The sequence below is a fragment of the Odocoileus virginianus genome, chromosome 2, assembly GCF_023699985.2.
Source record: "Odocoileus virginianus isolate 20LAN1187 ecotype Illinois chromosome 2, Ovbor_1.2, whole genome shotgun sequence".
Taxonomy (NCBI): domain Eukaryota; kingdom Metazoa; phylum Chordata; class Mammalia; order Artiodactyla; family Cervidae; genus Odocoileus; species Odocoileus virginianus.
The window spans coordinates 10,679,387-10,699,821 of NC_069675.1; the positions used below are offsets into that span (position 1 = coordinate 10,679,387).

At 42.1% G+C, this 20,435-nt stretch overlaps 3 protein-coding genes across 14 annotated transcripts in view; 2 read left to right on the top strand and 1 right to left on the bottom strand.

Annotated features, from left to right (window-relative positions):
- Nucleotides 1–321: 321 nt before the first annotated feature.
- Nucleotides 322–7,059, top strand: TPRKB (TP53RK binding protein). Of its 6 annotated transcripts, none has more exons than XM_020883353.2 (5): nt 322–982; nt 3,418–3,580; nt 4,452–4,574; nt 5,878–6,054; nt 6,570–7,059. In XM_020883353.2, the coding sequence occupies exons 2-5, from the start codon at nt 3,440–3,442 to the stop codon at nt 6,654–6,656; spliced, it is 528 nt and encodes a 175-aa protein (XP_020739012.1). In that variant the 5' UTR covers nt 322–982; nt 3,418–3,439; the 3' UTR covers nt 6,657–7,059. The 6 variants fall into 6 exon arrangements, with proteins under 6 accessions (XP_020739012.1, XP_020739015.1, XP_020739008.1 ...); XM_020883356.2 differs by having other exon boundaries at nt 331–982; nt 3,421–3,580; XM_020883349.2 differs by lacking the exon at nt 322–982 and adding an exon at nt 989–1,096.
- A 6,092-nt stretch (nt 7,060–13,151) lies between these two features.
- On the top strand, nt 13,152–15,540 carry NAT8 (N-acetyltransferase 8 (putative)). Its single transcript, XM_020883335.2, has 2 exons — nt 13,152–13,335; nt 13,895–15,540. The coding sequence occupies exon 2, from the start codon at nt 13,968–13,970 to the stop codon at nt 14,670–14,672; it is 705 nt and encodes a 234-aa protein (XP_020738994.2). The 5' UTR covers nt 13,152–13,335; nt 13,895–13,967; the 3' UTR covers nt 14,673–15,540.
- A 304-nt stretch (nt 15,541–15,844) lies between these two features.
- ALMS1 (ALMS1 centrosome and basal body associated protein) overlaps nt 15,845–20,435 on the bottom strand; it is a 200,220-nt gene continuing 195,629 nt past the window's right edge. For all 7 annotated transcript variants that reach the window (XM_020883328.2, XM_020883334.2, XM_020883333.2 and 4 more), the window contains 3 exons: nt 20,093–20,156; nt 17,294–17,393; nt 15,845–15,909 (listed from right to left, as the gene is read on the bottom strand). In XM_020883328.2, coding sequence (XP_020738987.2) covers nt 15,865–15,909; nt 17,294–17,393; nt 20,093–20,156 — 209 coding nt within the window. In that variant the 3' untranslated portion in view covers nt 15,845–15,864. The remainder of the gene's footprint in view (nt 15,910–17,293; nt 17,394–20,092; nt 20,157–20,435) is intronic.

Consider the following 20,435-nt stretch of genomic DNA (forward strand, 5'->3'; position numbering starts at 1 on the left):
TCATATATATTCCCACTGGGCTCAAGCCACCACGGTTCTCTGTGCTCTGTCTTAAATGAGACCACATCTGTTCTCAGTCTTTTAAAAACTCTCTCTGTTCCCTGGAATTGCTGCTCTTCAGATACACACAGAACCTGCTTCCAGACCTCCTCCAGTCACAAATGGTCCTTTTTGGTGAGATCTTTCTTGACCATCCTATTTTAAATACTAATACTCACGGCCTGACATTACCCCCTACTCTCTAGTTTTTTCTCCACAGAACATATCTATACTATTTACTATTTATCTGTCTTTTTGTTTAAAGAAAAGTATTGACCCAGATGAGCCCCCAAGCATAAAAACACAGAAGAATAACAAGTTAGAATAACATGGAAGAAAAACATCCGTTTAGCGGATGACCTCTTTCGGAGGCTGATATACCAGGGATGGCATCAGACTTGTGAGCCTGCTGGATGAAGAGGTGGTGTACCTCTCTCAAGTACCCGAGGCAGATCGCCGAGCGCTCTCGGCTCTAGGAGATCCTGGCCAAGTAGACCTCGCCCAGAACAAGAAAAAAGTGAGTCCTGTTTGCCTCGAAAAAAAACTGTCGAATCTCGAGCAGCGCAGACATATGTAGAGCTCATCGGAGCCATTACTTTTCTTCTCACTGGACGAAACAGGATGTCTCGTTCAAGACCAAGCGGCTTAAGGACGCGGAAAAAAACCCACACTCAGCTTCCGGTCCGGCCGGAGGAGCCTCGCCGCCTCTCTCATCGGAAGTGGCGAACGGAGCTCCTGCTCCCCTTCGGGTCAGCAGACGCGACTAACGCCGGCGAAACACTCTGTGTAAGGAGGTAGCCGAGAACCTTCCTCCGACCCAGACCTGCAAAGACGCTGCAGGGTCGGGCAGGGCGAAGAAGGAGCGCAGCTGCGGCAGATCTCCCGGAAGTCGAGCCCTTTGTTTCCGTGGGGAAGATATTACGAGACGGACGGGTACGCGGCGGTGAGTACTCCTGGCGCCACAGCGCTGGCCCGGTCGGGTGGGAACTGGAGACCAGTGATTTTCCAAATGATACCTGTGATTCCCCGCGCCCTCGTTTATGGAGCGTTTGCCAAGGTCGGGTCCTGGGATGCAGCCCGGTAGTGATCGGCTCAGCCTCCCTTCGAGGGCGGACGATGAGCCTGAGACTCCCTAAAGTTGTAACAGAGGAGCTCGTAGAATAGGAGACTAGTCCTGGGGTCCTGGGAGCGCTGGTAAATGGGCTCTTACTGGCCAGCCGAAGGGAGGGAGGATTAATTCAGAGTAACTGCCTGTCCGAGGGGGCGTGCTGGGTAGGGACTAGGAGTGGTGACAAGCTGGAAGGGCCAGTGCGGCGGTGGGGGAATGAGCGCGGTCTGCAGGGGTGCGCTAGGAAATGGAAGAGGGAGGAAGGTCTCTGATCACAGAGTTTGGGACTCCGTGACATAAAGGGACTTTACAGCAGGGCAAGATTTGGTGTACATTTTGAAAAGATCGCTTTGACTCCCGGGTGGAGGTTGGATGATAGGAGGGAAGGAATTGTGAGGCGACCTCTTCTAGGAGGTCACCGCTGTTGAGAGAAGGTGGCCAACAGCGGTGGCAGAGTAGGTATGGGAGAGAATTGGACTCTTCAAAATGATACTTAAAAATTGACAAGATGGGATTTGAGTGGGAGGTAAGTATCCAGCGATGGTTCGAAGTTTCTGACCTAAGTGAGTGAATTATATAAAACAAACCAAAACCATTTTTGACGTTTGATAGGCGCCCTTTCCCCCGTACTGTAAAAACAAACACCAGAAAAAAATGGTTTCCTCCCTGGTTATATGTACTCGTTATCTTTTGTGTGCTCGCTGTAGAAAATTCAGAACATGCAAAAATACTTTTTCTAGAAAAGAAAATTATCTGTAATTCTGCTACCCAAGATGGCCATATTTTGGTGTGTTTCCTTTATGTTTTTGTTTTCTGAGCCCCCCCCCCCTTTTTTTGTAGAATTGGGTATACATTCTATGTATATATATATTTTCCATTGGTTGTTATCATGATAATAAAGATTGGGTGGCCCTGCTGTGCCAAGACATTATTCACAATTTTACTTTTCCAGATTGTAACAGAAAAAATCAGATATAATTCCAGCAAGTCAAAGATAACATTTTGTTGTTTTTTTCAGTAGTTTTCTTTTTGTGTACATTTTAAAAAACCCACACATTATGCCACATTTTGTGTTTTGTTTTCCAATCAGATGTTAAGTATTTAATGTTATTTATTACTATATTTACGCAGCCTTAACTTCTCTTCAAGACTACAGGTTTTAGTGGTTGATCAATAAAGCCGCTGTAGTTGGGCCTGTTACTAGTTAGGTAGGTTTTCAACCTTTTACTCTTAGGATGATAAGAAAAACATCTTACTACATAAATCTTCAGATTGCCAATTTATTCCTTCAGAAAAATGGTGGAAATAAAACTTCCTAGGTAAAAGGATAAAGTGAACCTATATAAAATTGCCTCACCTAAATATCTCTTTGAGACTTTAATTGAAATTGTTTTAAAGATTATATTTTTGCAGTGGTTAGTTTTTTCGTTCAAAGATAGATTATGTCTCTCCAGTTATTTGTTGTTTATGCTGCTTTTATATTTTTGTATATACCCTGTCCTTGTTAAATTTATGTCTATAAAGGGTGTTACTATTTTATTATTTAAGAATTGTACCCTCTAGGCTTAAATTCCCATGTATGTAATGAATATCTTTGAGTTGTGTCATACTTTCTTCTTTAAGATTGTTTTCTGCCTTATATTTATGTCTTAGTTAGTTAAGTCGCTCAGTTGTGTCTGACTCTTTGCGACCCCGTGGACTGTAGCCCATTAGGCTCCGTCCATGGGATTCTCCAGGCAAGAATACTGGAGTGGGGTCATTTCCTTCTCCAGGGGATCTTCCCAACTGAGGGATCGAACTCAGGTCTCCTGATTGCAGGCAGACACTTTAACTTAAACTCTGAGCCACCAGGGAAGCCTATGTTTATGTCTAGATTCTGCCAAAATAGAAATAAAATGGTGCAGTTAGAAAGCTAAAAAGACTAAGTTGGAGTGAGGTTCCTTAATGCTGTAAGTAACCTGTGGTCTGAACAGCATTTGGTATTCTGCTCCTAGTTGCCTGTTGAGAAGCTCCCCCTCAGCCAGAGCCTGCCTTACCTGTACAACCAGGGGACCCGGTGTTGCCCTTGATCCTTTCCCAGGAAGGAAGCTAGAACAGCTGAGCAGGGTTAGGAAGACAGTCTGTCATGAGGCTGCCAGATGTTTGGGGGTGGGTTTTTCAAGGTTAACAGTTCTACATCTTATTATTAAAGTTATAATACTTTAATTGTGAGCAAGGATATTTGTTAGTGACTTACAGTTGTTAACTTTTGGTCTTTTGGTCTTGTGCAGTAGCATCCTGCTTATCTATGAAATGCAGTTAACACATCAGCTGGACCTATTTCCTGAATACAGGGTGACCCTTCTTTTATTTAAAGATGTAAAAAATGCTGCTGGCTTGAGAAAAAAGGCCATGGAAGGCGCCATTGATGGCTCATTAATAAACCCTGCGGTGGTAAGTACTCACGGCAACGAGTGAGCTTTAAGGGGAGTTTTAAGAATCTGATGATTTTTCATGGTGTTATGGGTTAGCCCAAAATTGTTATCTTCAAGTGAAAAGGACTTGTCTAACCTGTAGAGTGGATTCAGATTTGGCCAGCCTTCAACTGAACAGTGAATAGAAGCCAAGTGCTGAGCCCTGCCCTCGGAGACGTGAAAGGTGGTCTCCCTCTGATATGATGGCAGATGCCTAGATATCCATCTTCTTGTCTGACCTAGAAAAATCTCTGTAAAGGAGGCATTGCATAGTGGTAGAATCACCAGGACTTAAATCCCAGTTATGCCATTTATTATGACTTTGAGCATGTTGGAGCCAACCTTTATACAGTGCTTATTTGGTAGGTTCTTTATATATACTGCTAACTCAGTTAATCTTCACAACAGCTCTTTGAGGTAGTGAGATGATTATCTGCTTCTAAACGATAAAATGCTAAAGAATTTGCCCAGGTTCCCTTGGTGGTAAGTGGCAGAACTGAAATTCCAACCGCTTCTTTGCCTTGGTTTCCTCATTTATTGCACATGAAAAATAATAAAGGTATCAAATAGGGTAGTTTTGAGTAGAATAGAAAATAAAGTTTAAATGTTGAGAATACGGCCTTTCCCCTAATAATGGTCCTCAGTAAGTTGTTTCAAAACTTTTTGTATCTTAATTGCCTGCAGCTGTAAAATTGTGTGATTTCTCTAAACACCGAGACCCTTGAGATTTTGAAAATATAGAAATTGTGATGACGTGAAACAGCCTAACACTGGAGTCACCGTGGTACAGGGCGTTATCCTTCAGAGTCCTCCGGATTCTTGTGTGTAATTCTTTTTGTTCTCTTTGGCAGATTGTTGATCCATTTCAGATAATTGTGGCCGCAAACAAAGCAGTTCACCTCTACAAACTGGGGAAAATGAAGACAAGAACTCTATCCACTGAAGTTATTTTCAATCTTTCCCCAAATAACAATGTAATTAATATGGAATATATACTTTCTTTATATCTGTTGACCTTGTCATAGTAGCCTGTGTGTGCCTCAGTGTTGGCTTGGAGCCTGTTGCTGGTAACAAACCAAAACAAACCAAAACGAAGAGTGAGTTCTGGACAGAGAGTTGAGGTTTAGCATTGCCTCCTACTAGACAAGTAAGCTTCAGAGTCATTCACGTGAAGTTTAGCTGAATTAAGTGAGGATAGTTTTATTTGTCCTTCCTGACATAGAGAGTCAGGAAAATGCTATTTAAATCTAATGATAAAAAATGAGGCATGGGTATTTGTGTGTTGCCATGCACATCTTTCATTCCCCCTATAAACTGTTCGAGGATAGAACCATGTCTTTTCCATCTACCAGAAGTCTGCTTGGTACCTAGACTAGCTCTTAACACATGCTCATACACGCAGCACATAGGAAGAGTTTGTGTTTGAGATACTGTTAGTAAAGTTTTTGAGTTAAAAACATTCCACCTGGGTGTATTTTTTAAAAAACCAACTAATTTTGCTGATGAAGTTTAATTATTACTACTACTAAACACAATCAAGTGCTGAGATAGAGAGAAAGGTTAGGAAACCTGTGGCATGGTTTAAAATACAGATGTTTGAAAAATTTATAAAATGTGTAGTAATAGAATTCCCCAGTATCTTGGGGAAAATTACTGGGTAATTGTTTCTTTGAGATCACTGAGATAACTCAAAAGACTGCAATTCATAAACATGTGTTGAGCTTGTCCCTGTTCCAGTCTAGGGTCAGAAATGTTCCTGAGAAAGGCAGATGAACAAGACAAAGTTCAAATGCCGTAAGATAATTGATATAATGGAATAATAATGCAAATCTGTGGGAACAAAGAAGCAATTCGTTCTATAAGGAGGAAAGTGCTAAAGGAGTGACGTTTGAACTGGACCCTTGAAAGATGAAGGCAGTCCAGGTAGAGGACAAAGTGCGGGCACAGGCAAGAACAGCATGAAAGGATGGGAGCCCCAAACAATCCTCACTGGCTGGACGGCAGGAGTGCGTGGCTAGAGGGTCACTGGGTCCAGGGGCAGGGGCATTTGTGCATCCAGTCAAAGTCGAGGCTCGATTCTATGGGAATGAGGTGCAGCTTTGAGCAGGGAGTACTCTAGAGGCAGAGGTGGTAGAGATTAGGAAGGGATGTTGCAAAACTGCAGGCAGAGAGAACCAGTAGGATATGAAAAATAAGAATCTGACCAGGAAAGGCTGCAAGTGGGGAGAGGTTTCAGATGTTGACACTACTGCTTTTATTGTCTTTTTCACCCCTTAGATTTCAGAGGCCTTGAAAAAATTTGGTATCTCAGCAAATGATACTTCGGTTTTGATTGCTTATATTGAAGAGGGTGAAAAACAAATAAATCAAGAATACCTAATATCTCAGGTAGAAGGTCATCAGGTTCCTCTGAAAAGTCTCCCCGAAATAACAAATATTACGGAAGTCAAAAAGGTTTGTAAACCCATATTTTTAGAAAGAGCATGATAGATGTGGAATAATATACTGTTTGCTTATTGATCACCAGTGCTTCTATATTGTTTTAACTTTTAAGAAAGGTTAATATAATTAAAAATTACTTGAAAAATGATTAGAGATGCAAAGAAATGCAGATTTATTTAAGATATAATTAGAAACTTAGTTGATAAAGACATTCTTTTAAAAAGGATAACTTTAAATATCAAGCTTACATTTGAAATGTAAAATATAGTATGAAGTTAATGTCTAGATGTGTGCTTTTAAAATTGGTACAAATGTTTTGATGTTTAGAGAGTTACCACTATAACTTCAGTTGAAACTTTTGACATAAGTGATGAGTTGCTGTCTACTTTGCATACCTTAATCACATTGTGATTCCATTCCATTATACCAATAATTGAGTAATAAATTAGGTCACATATATGTGTTTAATGAAAATTAGTAGTGCATGAATATGTCAGCATGTCATAATCTGTCTTTTATGCTTACAGGTATATAAACTATCTTCACAAGAAGAAAGTATTGGAACATTATTGGATGGTATAATTTGTAGAATGTCAACAAAAGATGTTTTGTGAAATGACAGAAATATTAAAAAATTTTCAGCTTTTGTAAAAAACATTGTTTTTTCTAGATCATAAAATCTATTATGTTGTGTTGTAGAAAGTTTTAAAACACAGAATGGTAACAAAGAAAAAAAAACCACTCCTGGTTGTACCTCTTCATATTTTTTTTTTCTTAATTTATTTATTTCTACCAGTTTATTGCTACCAACCCATCTCCCTCCACCCTCGTGCACACACGCTCAGTCATGTAATCCCATGGACTTCAGCCCGCCAGGCTCCTCTGTCCATGGATTTTTCAAGGCAAGAATACTGGAGTGGGTTGCCATTTCCTTCTCCATCCTCTTCATATTTTAAAATATAATCACGGATACTGTTGTCTTCTGTTTCTGTCCAAATATATTTTGTTTTTATATAATTGGAATAATTGCAGACGTTTATTGAATGTCTACAGTATACTAGGTTCTTATCTAAATGACTTTATATCCATCAACTCATACTCTTAACACTTAATTCTGGCTACTCCAGCGTCACCGTTCCAAGCCTCCTGGTTCCAACTTTTTGTATGCAGGAATTCATTTAATTATCACAGCATCATATGAAGTAGATTACTCGCATTAAAAGGTTGTACAAATAATAATGTGCGCAAGGTCATACAGCTAAAAATCATGTTTTATAAATGGTTTGGGATTTTTTTTTTTTCATATTTTAACTTAAAATATGATTGTGTCAGTCAAGATAGAGTAGGTTACAGGCCCTGTGTTAATGTTTTGCTAAGTTTGCTGGTTCTTAGTCTTTTCTATGCATGGGCAAACACTTCTTTTCTGAAATATTTGAAAGTAAATTCCAGACCTTGGGGCACTTCACCCTCCATTGTTGTCATATCTCTCTCAATTATTTTTTAATTGAAGGAGAATTGCTTTACAGAATTTTGTTGGTTTCTGTCTTATATCAACAGTCATGTCTCTTTTCTAGAACTATCTTTTTTTTTAAAAAGGTGATGTTGATATTTTTTGAAGAATACCCCAGATGTCTTTCAGAATTTTAGAATGAGTTTGTTTGTGATGCAAGTCAGTTTAAATATTTTGGAGAATGATAGGTAGATTTTGTGTCCTTCCAATTTTACATCGTTGGGAGGCACATACCATCACTTGGCCTCTTCACTGATGATATATTTGGTCGCTTCGTTAAGGTGGTACCCCAGACTTCTCCATTATGAAGGCATCTTTTCTCCTGAAGCTTAGGGAGAAGTCAAAGCTGCCCTAAAGCTCAAAGTGCCTGTGGTCAGGATTAAAACTCCAAGTGACCCCTGATTCTATGCTCCTAATGACTCCACACAGCCATCACTATCAAACATGTTCTTTGTCAAAGTGAAGCTTCACATAATGTAATTCTATTTTTATAATTAACATTGCTTTCAATTTTTCATTTTGCTTTTGCAAGTAAATCTCTGTACACGTCTTTTTCTGTAGGATAGAGCCCCTGAAGTGGAATTACTGGGGAAGAGGATGTGAATTTTTAATACCAGAAAGGTGCCACTTCACACTTGTAATAGCAGTGCACAAGTGTGCCAATCTCAGCAGACTCACCAACAATGCCTTTAAACTTCTCACCATTTTCACCATTTTGAAATGTCAGACTACTGGTGAAGTTGAACTATGTTTATTTGTTATGAAGAGTTTTGAAAGGGTTTATACCTGTAACCATATAGATTTTTTTTTTTTTAACTCTATGAGCCTTTGGGTGAAGAAGGCAAAAGAAGTAATGCCATTTCCTGGGAAAGAAGTTAACATAAGGTCCACAAGCTTTTCCTCTTAAAGAAGTTGAGCCAATTTAGGAATAATGTTCTTTGTTCTTAAATTAACCAGTTTGCTTCAGAGCCTAAACGCTCCCCCAGCAAAAGCAACCAGTGATTATAGGGCCTTTGATGCTGGAAGAGAAGGGATGCAGTTTGGCAGGCCACCCTCATTTGGCTCCTTGGTCAAGGGTTACAGGATTAATAAGGGATACTAAGGCAAAAAGCCAGCTGTCGCTAGGATAACGTGAGGGAAAGAGGCTCTGACACCCAGGCAATCGTTGCTCCCCATCTCCCCAGTCTTGGGAACAATGTAAGCTGCCCCTACAGTGTCAGAATCTTTAATCCCCTGCCCATCTCCCCACCTCACACTCAGGAAAACTACAAGAATGCTCCTAAGCACTGTGCCTTCTTTTTAGAAGGAGTCCTGGGGCTCACAGGCTGTTTCAGGCCACCTGCTGCCTTTCTCATTTTTGCTTTCTCTTTGGTGACCTTTCTGCTTGTCTGGAAACCTGGGACCTGTGCTAGGGTTGCGGCTGCTTCTCTGCACCTGGTTTTGCTTTGCTGACTGATGTGCTATCGGCACTCCGTGGTACAAAACTGGGTAAGGCACAGCTCTCTAGGTGATTGGTCTCAGAATGAGACAAGTTTGTATTTTCATAGTCCTCTGTGCCTGTTACCTGCCATTGTTCCCGCCAGCTCACTCTTCATCCTCTCCTCTCTGCCCTGGAGGCTGACTTACCATGTACACAGCCAGAGGTCCTTCCTTCCCCTTGGCTTCTGCTTGGGTTTGGCCAGTGTGTGGAGTGGGGAGGCTAGCAGGAGAATGAGGCCAAAGGTATTTATTTTCCTGGCCCCTCGCTGCAAGGATCCCTAGGCTGGCTTTGGCCTTGGACCTCTCAGGACCTCTCAGGCCTTGGACCTACTCAACTTCTGGGTCAGGTTCCTGTCCCCTCACCCCCCTGCCTCACTTCAGGCCTCTTCAGCATTAACATACCTTGTTCCCCTTTACCCACCACACCTTCATAATTGGGCCTTTTGGTGATTTATATAAAATGAGCTTGGGTTATCCTAATTTGAGTGTTGGGGCCTGATAACGCCTCCCTTTTGTTAAAAGGTTAGATTAGAAGTATTTCTATAGAGCTACAGTCACTGTTCCAGTATTTCTGATAATCTTGCCAAGGAGTGACCTATGGAGCACCTTCTTTCCTCTCGAAACAATTTGCTGTTACTTCGTCTCACTCATGTCCTTTAAGTTATGAGTGCTCAGTGGGAATCCAGGGCACTGACCTGAAGCTGGCTTACTGGGAACCCTGATGAGAGATCAGGGGAGATGATGTTCTTTCCAGTTCACTGACCCATTTCTGGGCTTAGCTGGTCTAGTATGCAGGTGTTCTTCATAAATGCAAGCATGGGATTTCATTGACGTGCTGCTCTCATGTCCCACAACTCTGGGAATAATAGTGATTCCAAAAATATAACTACCTATTATAATCAGGTTCCTACGGGTAAATAGAAAAATAAAATAATTTATCAGGTTACTAGTACCTGTTTAACTGTTACTAAGTTAACAGTTTTTAGCAAGTAACAACAGCAATATAAGTGCTGAATGAGAAGTGCAAAGTCTTCAAAGGAGGGAGCAGATACAAGATCCATCTGGTTGGCAGGTGTCAGAAATCTTGATGGAGAAGGTAGCACTGAACTGGACATTGAGCCTTAGTCACATACTGGATCTTGGTCAAGTATGGCCTGAACACAGGGCCGTGATGAGGCTTAGAGATGAAGCTTGCATCGCAGGAGACCGCTGGTTCTGTTGGCATACAGTGCTTTATACTAATTAATAATTCAAACACTTGTCAGATACCTGCCTTTTGGGGTCAGCATGTGGTACTAAAAAGCAAAATGTTCAGGCCTTTGAGTCAAAACTGCCAAGGCTCGGGTGCCACTCTCATGGGTAGGATATCTCAGGTTTGTGAGCCTCGGCTTCATGTGTGTAAAATGGAAGCAATATGAGCCTTAGCTCTTAGATGGTTGTGAATGTCAAATAGTACAGCACAGGAAAAGTGCTTTTCTCACAGTGCCGGGTATCTAATATCTTAGCAAATAACAGCTGTCTGTATGTACCAGGCATAATACTGAGGCATACAGTAAAGTAAGACTCACTGCTGGTGGGAAAGTAAAACTTAGGACAACGGTTTGGCAGTGCCTCAAGCTGTTAAAATAGTTACCATATGACCCAGCAATTCCACTCCTAGATATATACCAACGGAATTGAAAACAGGTGTTGAAACAACCACCTGCACAGAATATTCATAGCAACACTATTCACAATAGCCAGAATGTGGAAACAAGTGTCCATCAGTGGATGACTGGATAAACAAATGCGGTCTGTCCTTTTGATGGAACATTATTCAGCTATAAAAAGCAATGAAGTGCTGATACCTGCTAGGACATGGGTGAACTTTGAGAACCAAAGTGAAAAACTAAACATAAAAGTTCACATATTGTGTGATTCCATTTAAATGAAACATCCAGAATAGGTAAATCCAAAGACACATCAGGCTAGTGGTTGCCGTGGGTGCAGGAGCGGTGGAAATGGAGTGACTACCTACCAACTAAGGGGTTTCATTTTGGGGTGATGAAAATGCTTCAGAACAAGACAGATGGTTATACAACATTGTGAATATACTAAGTGCCACTGAGTTGTACACATTTGAATGGTTAATTAAAAATAACAGAATAACACACCTGCCTTACCTTCAAGAATTCACAATCTTTTAATGGGTCTCTTTAGATTGACTCTTTAAGAGTTGGCTGAAGTACATTTGCAGCAATATAGAATATCATGCTAAGTGAAGAAAGTCAGAGAAGGACAAATACAAATACCATGTGAGACCGCTTGTATGTGGAATCTAAAATAGGACACAAATGAACTCATCCACAGAACAGAAACAGACTCAGAGAATAAACTTGTGGTTGCTATGTGGGAGAGGGAAGGAGTGGGAATTTAGCAGGTGCAATTTGTTCAGCAGATGCAAATTGTTATACACAGAATGGATAAACAACAAGGTCCTACCGTATAGTACAGGGAACTATATTCAATATCCTGTGACAAACCATAATGGGGAATACGAAAAAGACTGTATATGTATAACTGAGTCACTTTGCTTTGCAGCAGAAATTAATACATTGTAAATCAACTATCATTCAATAAATTTTTTTTAAAAAGGAGTTGGCTGAGGCAGAGACAGATTCCCAAGCCTCAGTTTCATCATTTGAAAGCAGGGTCAAGAGCCTGTAATGTGCCGAGACTTCTAGACTTGCATCTCTTACACAGAGAATTACCCGTAATTCCTCTATCCAGAGATAAATGCTGCCAATCTTTGGTGTAACCATTCAAGACTTTTCTCTCTGCATGCTTGTGAATATAAATTATTATTGTTATATTTTTTCAAAAATGAATGAAAACATACTGTTTTATAACCTTTTATAGCTTGACAGTTATTTTTCATGTCAATAAATCCTCATGATCACTATTCATGACTTATGAGGAAGGTTAAAAAGCCTAAATGTGAACCAAGGTCACTGGGCTGAAGAAGCCACAGAAGTTGGTGAGAATACAGGAAAGAGGGTGGGGACAGACGGGACATCTGGCCCCCCAGCTTGACCACTAGGTTTCTGATTGGTGAATATGAGAGACTCATTAGAGTTACTCAGCTATACTTTGGAGTATACATTCTCTTTTGGTTCCTTGTTCAAATTTTGCTTAACGTTGAAATGTTAAAAATGGCACCTTTGCGGTGATCTCTTTCACAAGTCTGGTCTCTGAAGCATCCTCCTAGTTGCTCTTGCCAGAAACCTAGCTGTCATCTCTGACCCGTTCTTCATCCTCAGATTAGCATGAATTTGTCATTTCTGTTCCTAAAAAACACTAAGAGGGCCAGTTTACATCCATGGCCCCATTCTGGTCCAAGTTACCGCTTTCTCTTGTAGGATCCCCGCTAGCCTAGATGGCTCCTTTGCGAACATAGAACAAGTCACCCCCTTCAACACCAACACAACCTGCTGGACACGCAGTTCAGTGGGCAGTGACACCTTTGAGCAAAATAAGAAAAAGATGCCTTTTTTTGGTCAGACTCAGCTCTGTGCCAGGGCTCGTGGATTTTAGTTCCCACAAGCCTTCCTTGACAAGGTGATCTTGTAAAGTGAGCATCTGCGTATCTATCTGTATCCAGAGGCCCTTGTGCTTGGACCACTGCACTAGCCTCTGGGGGGCAGGGGGATATAGACTTCCATTCCAGGCCCTTTCAGTCCATTTTCCACAGGTCACCAGAATCACACACACATCCCACACAACCCACCGCTACCTCTGGTTATTACGTCCCAGCTAAAAGAACAGCAGTGGGCTCCTGATGTTCTTAGAGCCCAAACTTCGTAACCTGGATGAGATGCCCCGCATGGGCAGGGCCCTGCTGCCCTCACCCAGCTGTGGAGGACTGTGTGTACTGAGCCAGCAGAACTGGACTCTGGCCTGTGATGACAGAGCACAGGGTGAGGGGCGAATACTCCACACCACGGTGCCAGGTGAACTGCCGTGGTTGGGGGTGTAGGCCGGCCACAAGGGCAAGAGCCCCTGAGCTGTTCCAAACCATGTGACCCCTCCAAGCTAATGCCCTGGAGTTCAGAGAACAAAGGATGGGCTTCCTGCTCTATCAGAGCCCAGCCCCTTGAGCTTTATGATTAACAAATACTCAGAAGTCAGCCAATGAGGTGCCATCCAGGACCTGGGCCCCAGAAATAGAACAGGCCCTGCACAGTCTCTCCTGGATGCCAGTCGGACGCTGAGGACAGACGCCAGGCCGAGGGAGCCCTGGACACTCCAGGCTCTTGTGATAGCAGGTGAGAGGACATGGGTGGAAGGACAGTGCTCTCAGGTGTGGCCTGGAGCTCCGGACTTGCCCAGCCTTCAAGGCTGGATCACTTTTGGTGTTGGGCTCTCAGCAGCCTGAAAATCTGCAATCAAGGGGGAAGGAACATTTGCTGTTTCCAAGTCTTTGTACTTGGAAAAACAGGCTTCCCCTAGTGTATGGGCCCTGAAGAGAGGGACCAAAAGGAGGAGGACACATGCGTGGCTGCTGCATGGAGCGCCAGTGTATGGAGAAACTGAGGGCTAGGGAATGGGGAAAGACGGGGAGGGTACTTCATAATCAGAGCTTTGTTTATGCTATTTCATTAAATCCTCTGAGCAACTTCAGAAGGCAGATTCTTAGAGATCATATAACATGCCCAAGGTCATGCATGAAGCCATGATCAAATGCAGGTCTTTCGGGCTCTACGCCTTCTCCCAGCGGCTGTGGCCTACTTCCTCTTGGGTAGAAGCAGAGAGACACATCTTTGAGCAGGGTCTTCCTGGTTCTGGTAGGTGGGCCACTCACATGGCTTCCTCTTTCTTCCCCAGGGCTGCTGGGCAAGCATAAGGAGACACTTAGCTCTCTCTTGAACTTCGAGATCCAGACAACCAGAAGTCTTCTATGGCTCCCTATCACATCCGCAAATACCAGGAAAATGACCGCAAACGGGTCATAGATTTGTTCTCTATGGCGCAGGCCGAGCACATTCCTGCCACCTTCCGCCACATCCTGAAGCTGCCCCAAACCATTGTGCTCTTGCTTGGGGGACCCCTTGCCGTAATCCTAGTCTCTGGCTCCTGGGTTCTGGCCTTTGTGGCCAGCCTCGCCCTCCTTGCTGCCCTAAGGTTCCTTGCCAAATACCCCTGGAAGCAGTTTGTAGCCATGTCTTTGCGCACAGACATGTCTGACATCACTAAATCTTACCTCAGTGAGTGTGGCTCGGGCTTCTGGGTGGCTGAGTCTAAGGGGCAGGTGGTGGGCATGGTGGGAGCACTGCCTGTTGAGCAGCCCACCCTGCAGAAGCAGCAGCTGGAGCTGCTTCACCTGTGCGTGGCCCCTGAGCACCGAGGTCACGGGATAGCAAAAGCCCTGGTCAGGACTGTCCTCACGTTTGCACGAGACCGGGGCTACGGCGAAGTGGTCCTGATCACCAGCATGCTGCAGCACTCTGCCCTGGCCCTTTACCAGCGCCTTGGCTTCCAGAAGACGAGACAGTTTTTCTTATTCAAAAAATGGAGGCTAATTTCTCTCTCTCAAATTCAATTTACCTACTGCCTCCCCTCTGCTCAGGTCTCTCAGGCACTGGAGCAGGGAGGGGGCCTGTGATCTGCTTTCTAGCGGATTAGTCAGGAGGAATCGGCTCTGCTGCAGAAATAGGCAGCCCCTGACGTCTCAGTGTGACGGCCGGGTAAAAGCTTATGGCTTTGCGTAGTGGTGCTGGGGGTGGGGTGGCTCTGCTCCACTCAAGTCTCTTGGGATTGCTACTGTTTCATTTATCTAATGCCAAGAGGTTGTTGCATGAAAAACTACCACAAAACAATAATAAACCTTTTTCTTTGGCTCATGAGTCTGTGGGTCAGCAGCTTAGGCTGGGTCGCCCCTTTGGTGTCCAGGTGTCATGCCGGGGACCCTCCCCACTTTCAGTGAACGGAAATGCAAAATCATATGAAGAGGGCATGGAGAAGGCGTGTGAGAAGAATCCACGTGAGAAGGACTGGGGCCAATGATGCCATCAATCTGTTATGGTTCCCAAGGTCTTTGCTGAAGGGGAGAAGGCAGCCAGGGACAGGACTAGACCCAGAAGTGGCACTACCTGCATCTCTCTGGCCAGGACCAGGTCATGATTTAAATCCAGCTACTGCTGTCTCCTGAGTTGTGTCTACTCAAGGCTAGCGGCCCTGAGGGAAGCTGGTGTGAGGCGAGGACGTGGCTCTGGGCCCACGGTGCCTGTGTCTGCCGCGAGTCCCTGGACCCACTCAGTGGCTGCCAAGAAGACACCGTCTCCATGGAATCAGCAAAAGGGCTCTCACTACATCACATGGCATTTCTAAAGAAAGACCACATTTTATTTAACAGCCCATTTCCCTTGACTGGCACTTTTAGATTGAAGGCTCCCACACATCCCTGGGAAACACTGCATAGCTCCCGGCACCTCTCCAGATGGAAAATAAAAAACCTTCTGCTGCTTGCTTTACTATGAGTCAATCAGAAGTTATTTATTTTCTATAAAAACACATACAAAAAGGGACTTACTCTTGGCTAGAATTAAGGTAACAAGGTAACAAATTAAGGTAACTGTAACAAATATCCTTGTGGGTAAGGCCACTGTGGAGAAATACTGCTCCTAAACCATTAATAATCTTAGTCATCATTCTACCCAAGACTCTTTAGAAGGTAACTACTTCTACATTACACATGGACAACAAGTTTTATTCAACCAGACTCAAAAAAGTAAGGATTGTGTTCCTCCAAGCTGATAAAATATAATTCCAAGGCGCTGAGGAAAATACTCTTTATTTCAGTCCCAAGGAACTTTTCTCCCCAAGAGTTGATTGGTCACTTTCTGTGGAAGAAAAGAAAGGGAGGAAAGAAGTTAGATATTCTTGCCATCAGAGGCAGACAGCCGCTCCTCACCCTAGATGTGCTGCTGAAGAGACCAGTGTGGTTCTCCCAAATCTTATCTTCCCCAGCTTCAGAAAATATGGTAATTATAGTAGAAAAAGTACTTCCTCAAGTGTTTGGGAAAGATGATCTACAGTCTATTATAGTCTACACAGAAACATTATATTAATATAATCCTAACAGACTAATCTGTCTGTCAGTTCACAAACACACAAGCCCAAGAGAAGCCTGGCCTTGAGATGCTGACGCACCACACACCCCACTTGAGGGAGCCCAGCCCGAGCCGCGGTGCACACTCCAGGAGCAATTCTCCAATCCCACATGGGTCTCGTATGAACTCGTCTCTTGGTTCCTGACTTTCAGAGTCCTCTGAGGGTGAAACAAGGGGGTTGGGAAAGAAATGAGAACAGTGAAGGATCTAGACCTTCAGGTCCACCTGCTTTCTCAAGGAATTAATTGGCAGCAAGTCCCCTGGCCTGTGAGGTTCTGGGACTTGTAGCACCATTAATTCTACTGGGGCCATGGGTAGGAAATGGTGGTGACTTCAAGGTCCTGAGTCCCCAAACTACCAACTTGTATGCTACACTTGGGCATTTTCCAATTTATTTGAAAAGTTCTAGTGGTATATGATTTACCTATAAGGGACATAAAACCACCATTTGGGACTCAAATGAAAGCCCAACAATCCTGAAGGATGTGGGGATTTCCAGCATGGCATCTAAACTGACACCTAACTATGAAACTTGGTTTCACTCCAAAGGTGCCTGGAAGGTGACTTATTTATTGAATAATTTTTAAAAATTAAAGAAAAAAAAATTTTGGCCACACCATGCAGCATGTGTGATCTTAGTTCCCAACCAGGGATTGAACCTGTGCCCCTACAGTGGGAGTAGAGTCTCAACACACTGGACCTCTGGTGAAGTCCCTGAAAGAAAGTGAAGTTGCTCAGTCGTGTCTGACTCTTTGCGACCCCATGGACTGTAGCCTACCAGTCTCCTCCGTCCAGGGGATTTTCCAGGCAAGAGTGCTGGAGTGGGTTGCCATTTCCTTCTCCAGAGGATCTTCCCGACTCAGGGATCGAACCTGGGTCTCCCGCATTGTAGGCAGACCTCACCATCTGGGCCACCAGGGAAGTCCATTTGATTTGCCTTTTTAGATTTTCAGATTTGAAATCTAGTTACAGGTGCTTTTGTCTTCTAAATTTCAGCATTGGTACAATGTACTTATTAGCTTAAGTTCACTCTCCAAATACGGTTAATTCAAACAGGTCTTGATTTCTCTTTCCCCTGGTAAACCTCATCAATCCTGCTTTACGACTGACCGACCTTTTTATACAGCTGGGCTCGCAGACGGTATGACTTATATTCTGATCTCCTCTTTTCTTCTTGTCTCTTTTTCTGTACTTCGGGAAGCTGTTCATAAATCCTTAGAAATGGTGATGGTGGAAAGACAGAAAGCAGTGAGGTTACTGACCACAGGGGCACACGATCACTTCTCCCCATGCCTCCTAAGCTCTACTGCTCTCTAGGCACTCATTCCCTCACACAGACTGTGGGCCTGTTGTGGGCCCAGCTTCCTGTTAGACACTTGGACATAAAGAACCCTGGCTAGAGTGTTCAAGACCTGGAAAGAGATACAGATAAACAAAAACATAATAAAACCCTGCTGACAGTGGTCACTTCAGCGAAAGTAGTGGAATAAAGGGTGCGGATGAACTCCTTGGCACTCTATATGTAAAAATGTATGGTTTCAATATAAGATAATGACTACGTATTACTACTATACTTCTAAAGACGAAAAATAATGCAAAAAAAGTAGAATGGGTCATATCTACAAAATGCTACACAGAGTTACAGGAAATGAAAAAAACTTATTCTGACAGAAGGAGGTCAACAAAGACCAAATAGATTAAGTTTGAGGTCGGTCCTGAAGAAGTTAGGAGTAGAAAGGAGATGGGAGGGGAAGGGAGTGTCATTAAGAACGGAGACAAGGTTTCATGGAGAGAGTGTAGGGGAAACAGAGGGGGTGAAGGTCTCATAGTCATGTGAAAACCTTGGGCTCTGTCCATCACGGATTGGATGCCACTGATTTTAAAGAAACATGTTTTGAGGAACATGATCAAAGATGCATTTGATACATACACTTTAATTGGAAATTATCTAAATTTCCAACAAGAAAACAAATTATGGACTACAATAAAATTATCACAAAGCACAAAATGTTTCAAAGAGCTTTTATGATACGGGAAAACATTCGCAATACTCAAAATACAGTGTTAAGCAAAATAAAACAGGCTACAAACTTCTATATATAGTATGATCAACCATTTGGGGAAAAAGAAGCATTGCATTGGCCAAAAAGTTCCTTCAGTTTTAAAGTGAGAATAAAAGACATGTTTTTCATTTTCACTAAGAACTTCATTGAACAGTGTATTCACTGTTTTGTTCCACTACCTCTTCTGCCATTTTCCAGGCAACTTCATAATTCCATTCTCCCAAACTTTTTATCTTTTTGAGCAAAGAACTGTTTCAGGTGCCTTTCACAGTCTTCCAGGGAATTGAAAAATTTCCCATTAATATTATAAAGACAAGAATAAACATAAAACTGAAGGTGCAATATCTGGTGAATACTGCAGATGAATCAGAACTTCCCAGCCAAACTGTAACAGTTTTTTCTTGGTCAACAAACATGCAGTCTTGCGTTATCTTGATGAAAGATGATGTGTTTTGTGTTGACTGATTCAACAGAATTAGTCTGGCTCACTTTTTGTCGAGTGTTGCTTTCAGTTGGTTTAATTGGGAGCAGCACTTGTTGGAATTAATTATTTGGTTTTCCAGAAGCAGCTCACAATAGAGAACTCCTTCCAATCCCACCATATATACAACATCACCTTCTCTGGATGAAGATTACACTTTGGTGTGGCTGGTGGTTCATTTTGCTTGCCCCATGATCACTTCCTTTCCATGTTATTGTACAGTATCCACTTTTGATCACCCATCACAGTTTGTTTTAAAAAACAGAATGTTTTCGTTATGTTTAATAGAGAATCACATGCAGAAATATGGTCAAGAAGGTTTTTTTCGCTTAACTTATGTGGAACCTAAATATCAAAGTGATTAACATAACCAAGTTGGTGCAAGTGGTTTTTAAAGATTCAACATTTGATTTGGATATACTGAGTACATTGGCTGTCTCTCATGAGGCATAACACTGATTGTTCTCAATATCTCAATTTGATCGCTATCAACTTCAACTGATCAACCCGATTTTCCAGCAAGAAATCTCCAGCATGAAATGAAACACTGTAATCCACTTTTGATACATTTGATAAGTCGCAGCACCTTCTCCATATATTGCACAAATCTTTTTTTGCATTTCAGTTGTGTTTTTATTGCTCTTGAAATAGTAAAGTATAATATACTGAAAATTTGCTCTTTTTCTTCCATCTTCAATATTAAAATGGATACATAAAAATTCACCAATTTGGTAAGTTTTAAAATGCATTCTGATATGACAGACAGCTGTCACAATACAACCTAACAAAATTGTTTTGAAAGAAGTTAAAGACAAGTAAGTTCTACTAGAGCCATCTTCTGGAAAATACTGAATTTTTGCCAACCCACTATATGCATCTATATAAGCACTAATACTTTTTTAAAAAACTACAAATGGTGTACACATGATTCTGAAACTTTATTTCAAGTTTCAAACTTTACTTAGATACAAGCTTAATGTATTGTATCTTTGAGATTATTTCCTTATCTCTTATTATATTGGATACAATTCCTAGAAAAAGGATTGCCTATATATAGAGCCCCAAATAAGTATTTACTTTTATTTCAAAATATTTTTATTTATATTTAAGTTTCTAACAAAAACAAGCCTGACCAAAGCATAAAAATTCCTGGCAATTCTTTGTATTTTTTATATATGAGGCATCCATACCATGATCTGCTAATTTTCATTTCCTTTTTAGAACCATAAGTGAGAAACTATTTTTATAGCTAATTTTCTCGTAATGTTTTAACTAGAGCATAATGCCTTTATTCTGGGCCAAGCTATAGCTCCTGACCATTTGGTGGCCTGATTTATACATTTATAGCTACTTATTCTTTTGGCCTTACCGTTTAGACCTCTGAATCATTTCCTTCTTTCCAACAGGCCTTTTCTTTTGGGCTGCCAGGAAGCCTAAGCAAGAGAAGAGATTTTTTAGTGGATTGTGCCATTTTTTCTTTGAAGTAAAGTATAGTTGATTTACAATATTCTGTAAGTTTTAGGTGTACAACATATTTATTCACAATTTTTAAAAGCTATACCCCATTTATAGTTATAAAATATTGGTTCTATCCTCTGTGCTGTACAATACATATTTGCAGCTTACTTATGTCTGAATCTCCAATCCCTATCTTGACCCTCTCCTCTTCCCTTTCCCCACTAGTATAACCACTAGTTTGTTCTCAATATCTG

Excerpts from the sequence above, each read along its gene's own strand:
- TPRKB (XM_020883349.2), top strand. Across the intron at positions 3,581-4,451 it reads CATTAATAAACCCTGCGGTG|ATTGTTGATCCATTTCAGAT; the intron begins GTAAGTACTCAC and ends TCTCTTTGGCAG. Across the intron at positions 4,575-5,877 it reads ATCTTTCCCCAAATAACAAT|ATTTCAGAGGCCTTGAAAAA; the intron begins GTAATTAATATG and ends TTCACCCCTTAG.
- NAT8 (XM_020883335.2), top strand. The coding sequence starts at position 13,968 with ATGGCTCCCTATCACATCCGCAAATACCAGGAAAATGACCGCAAACGG.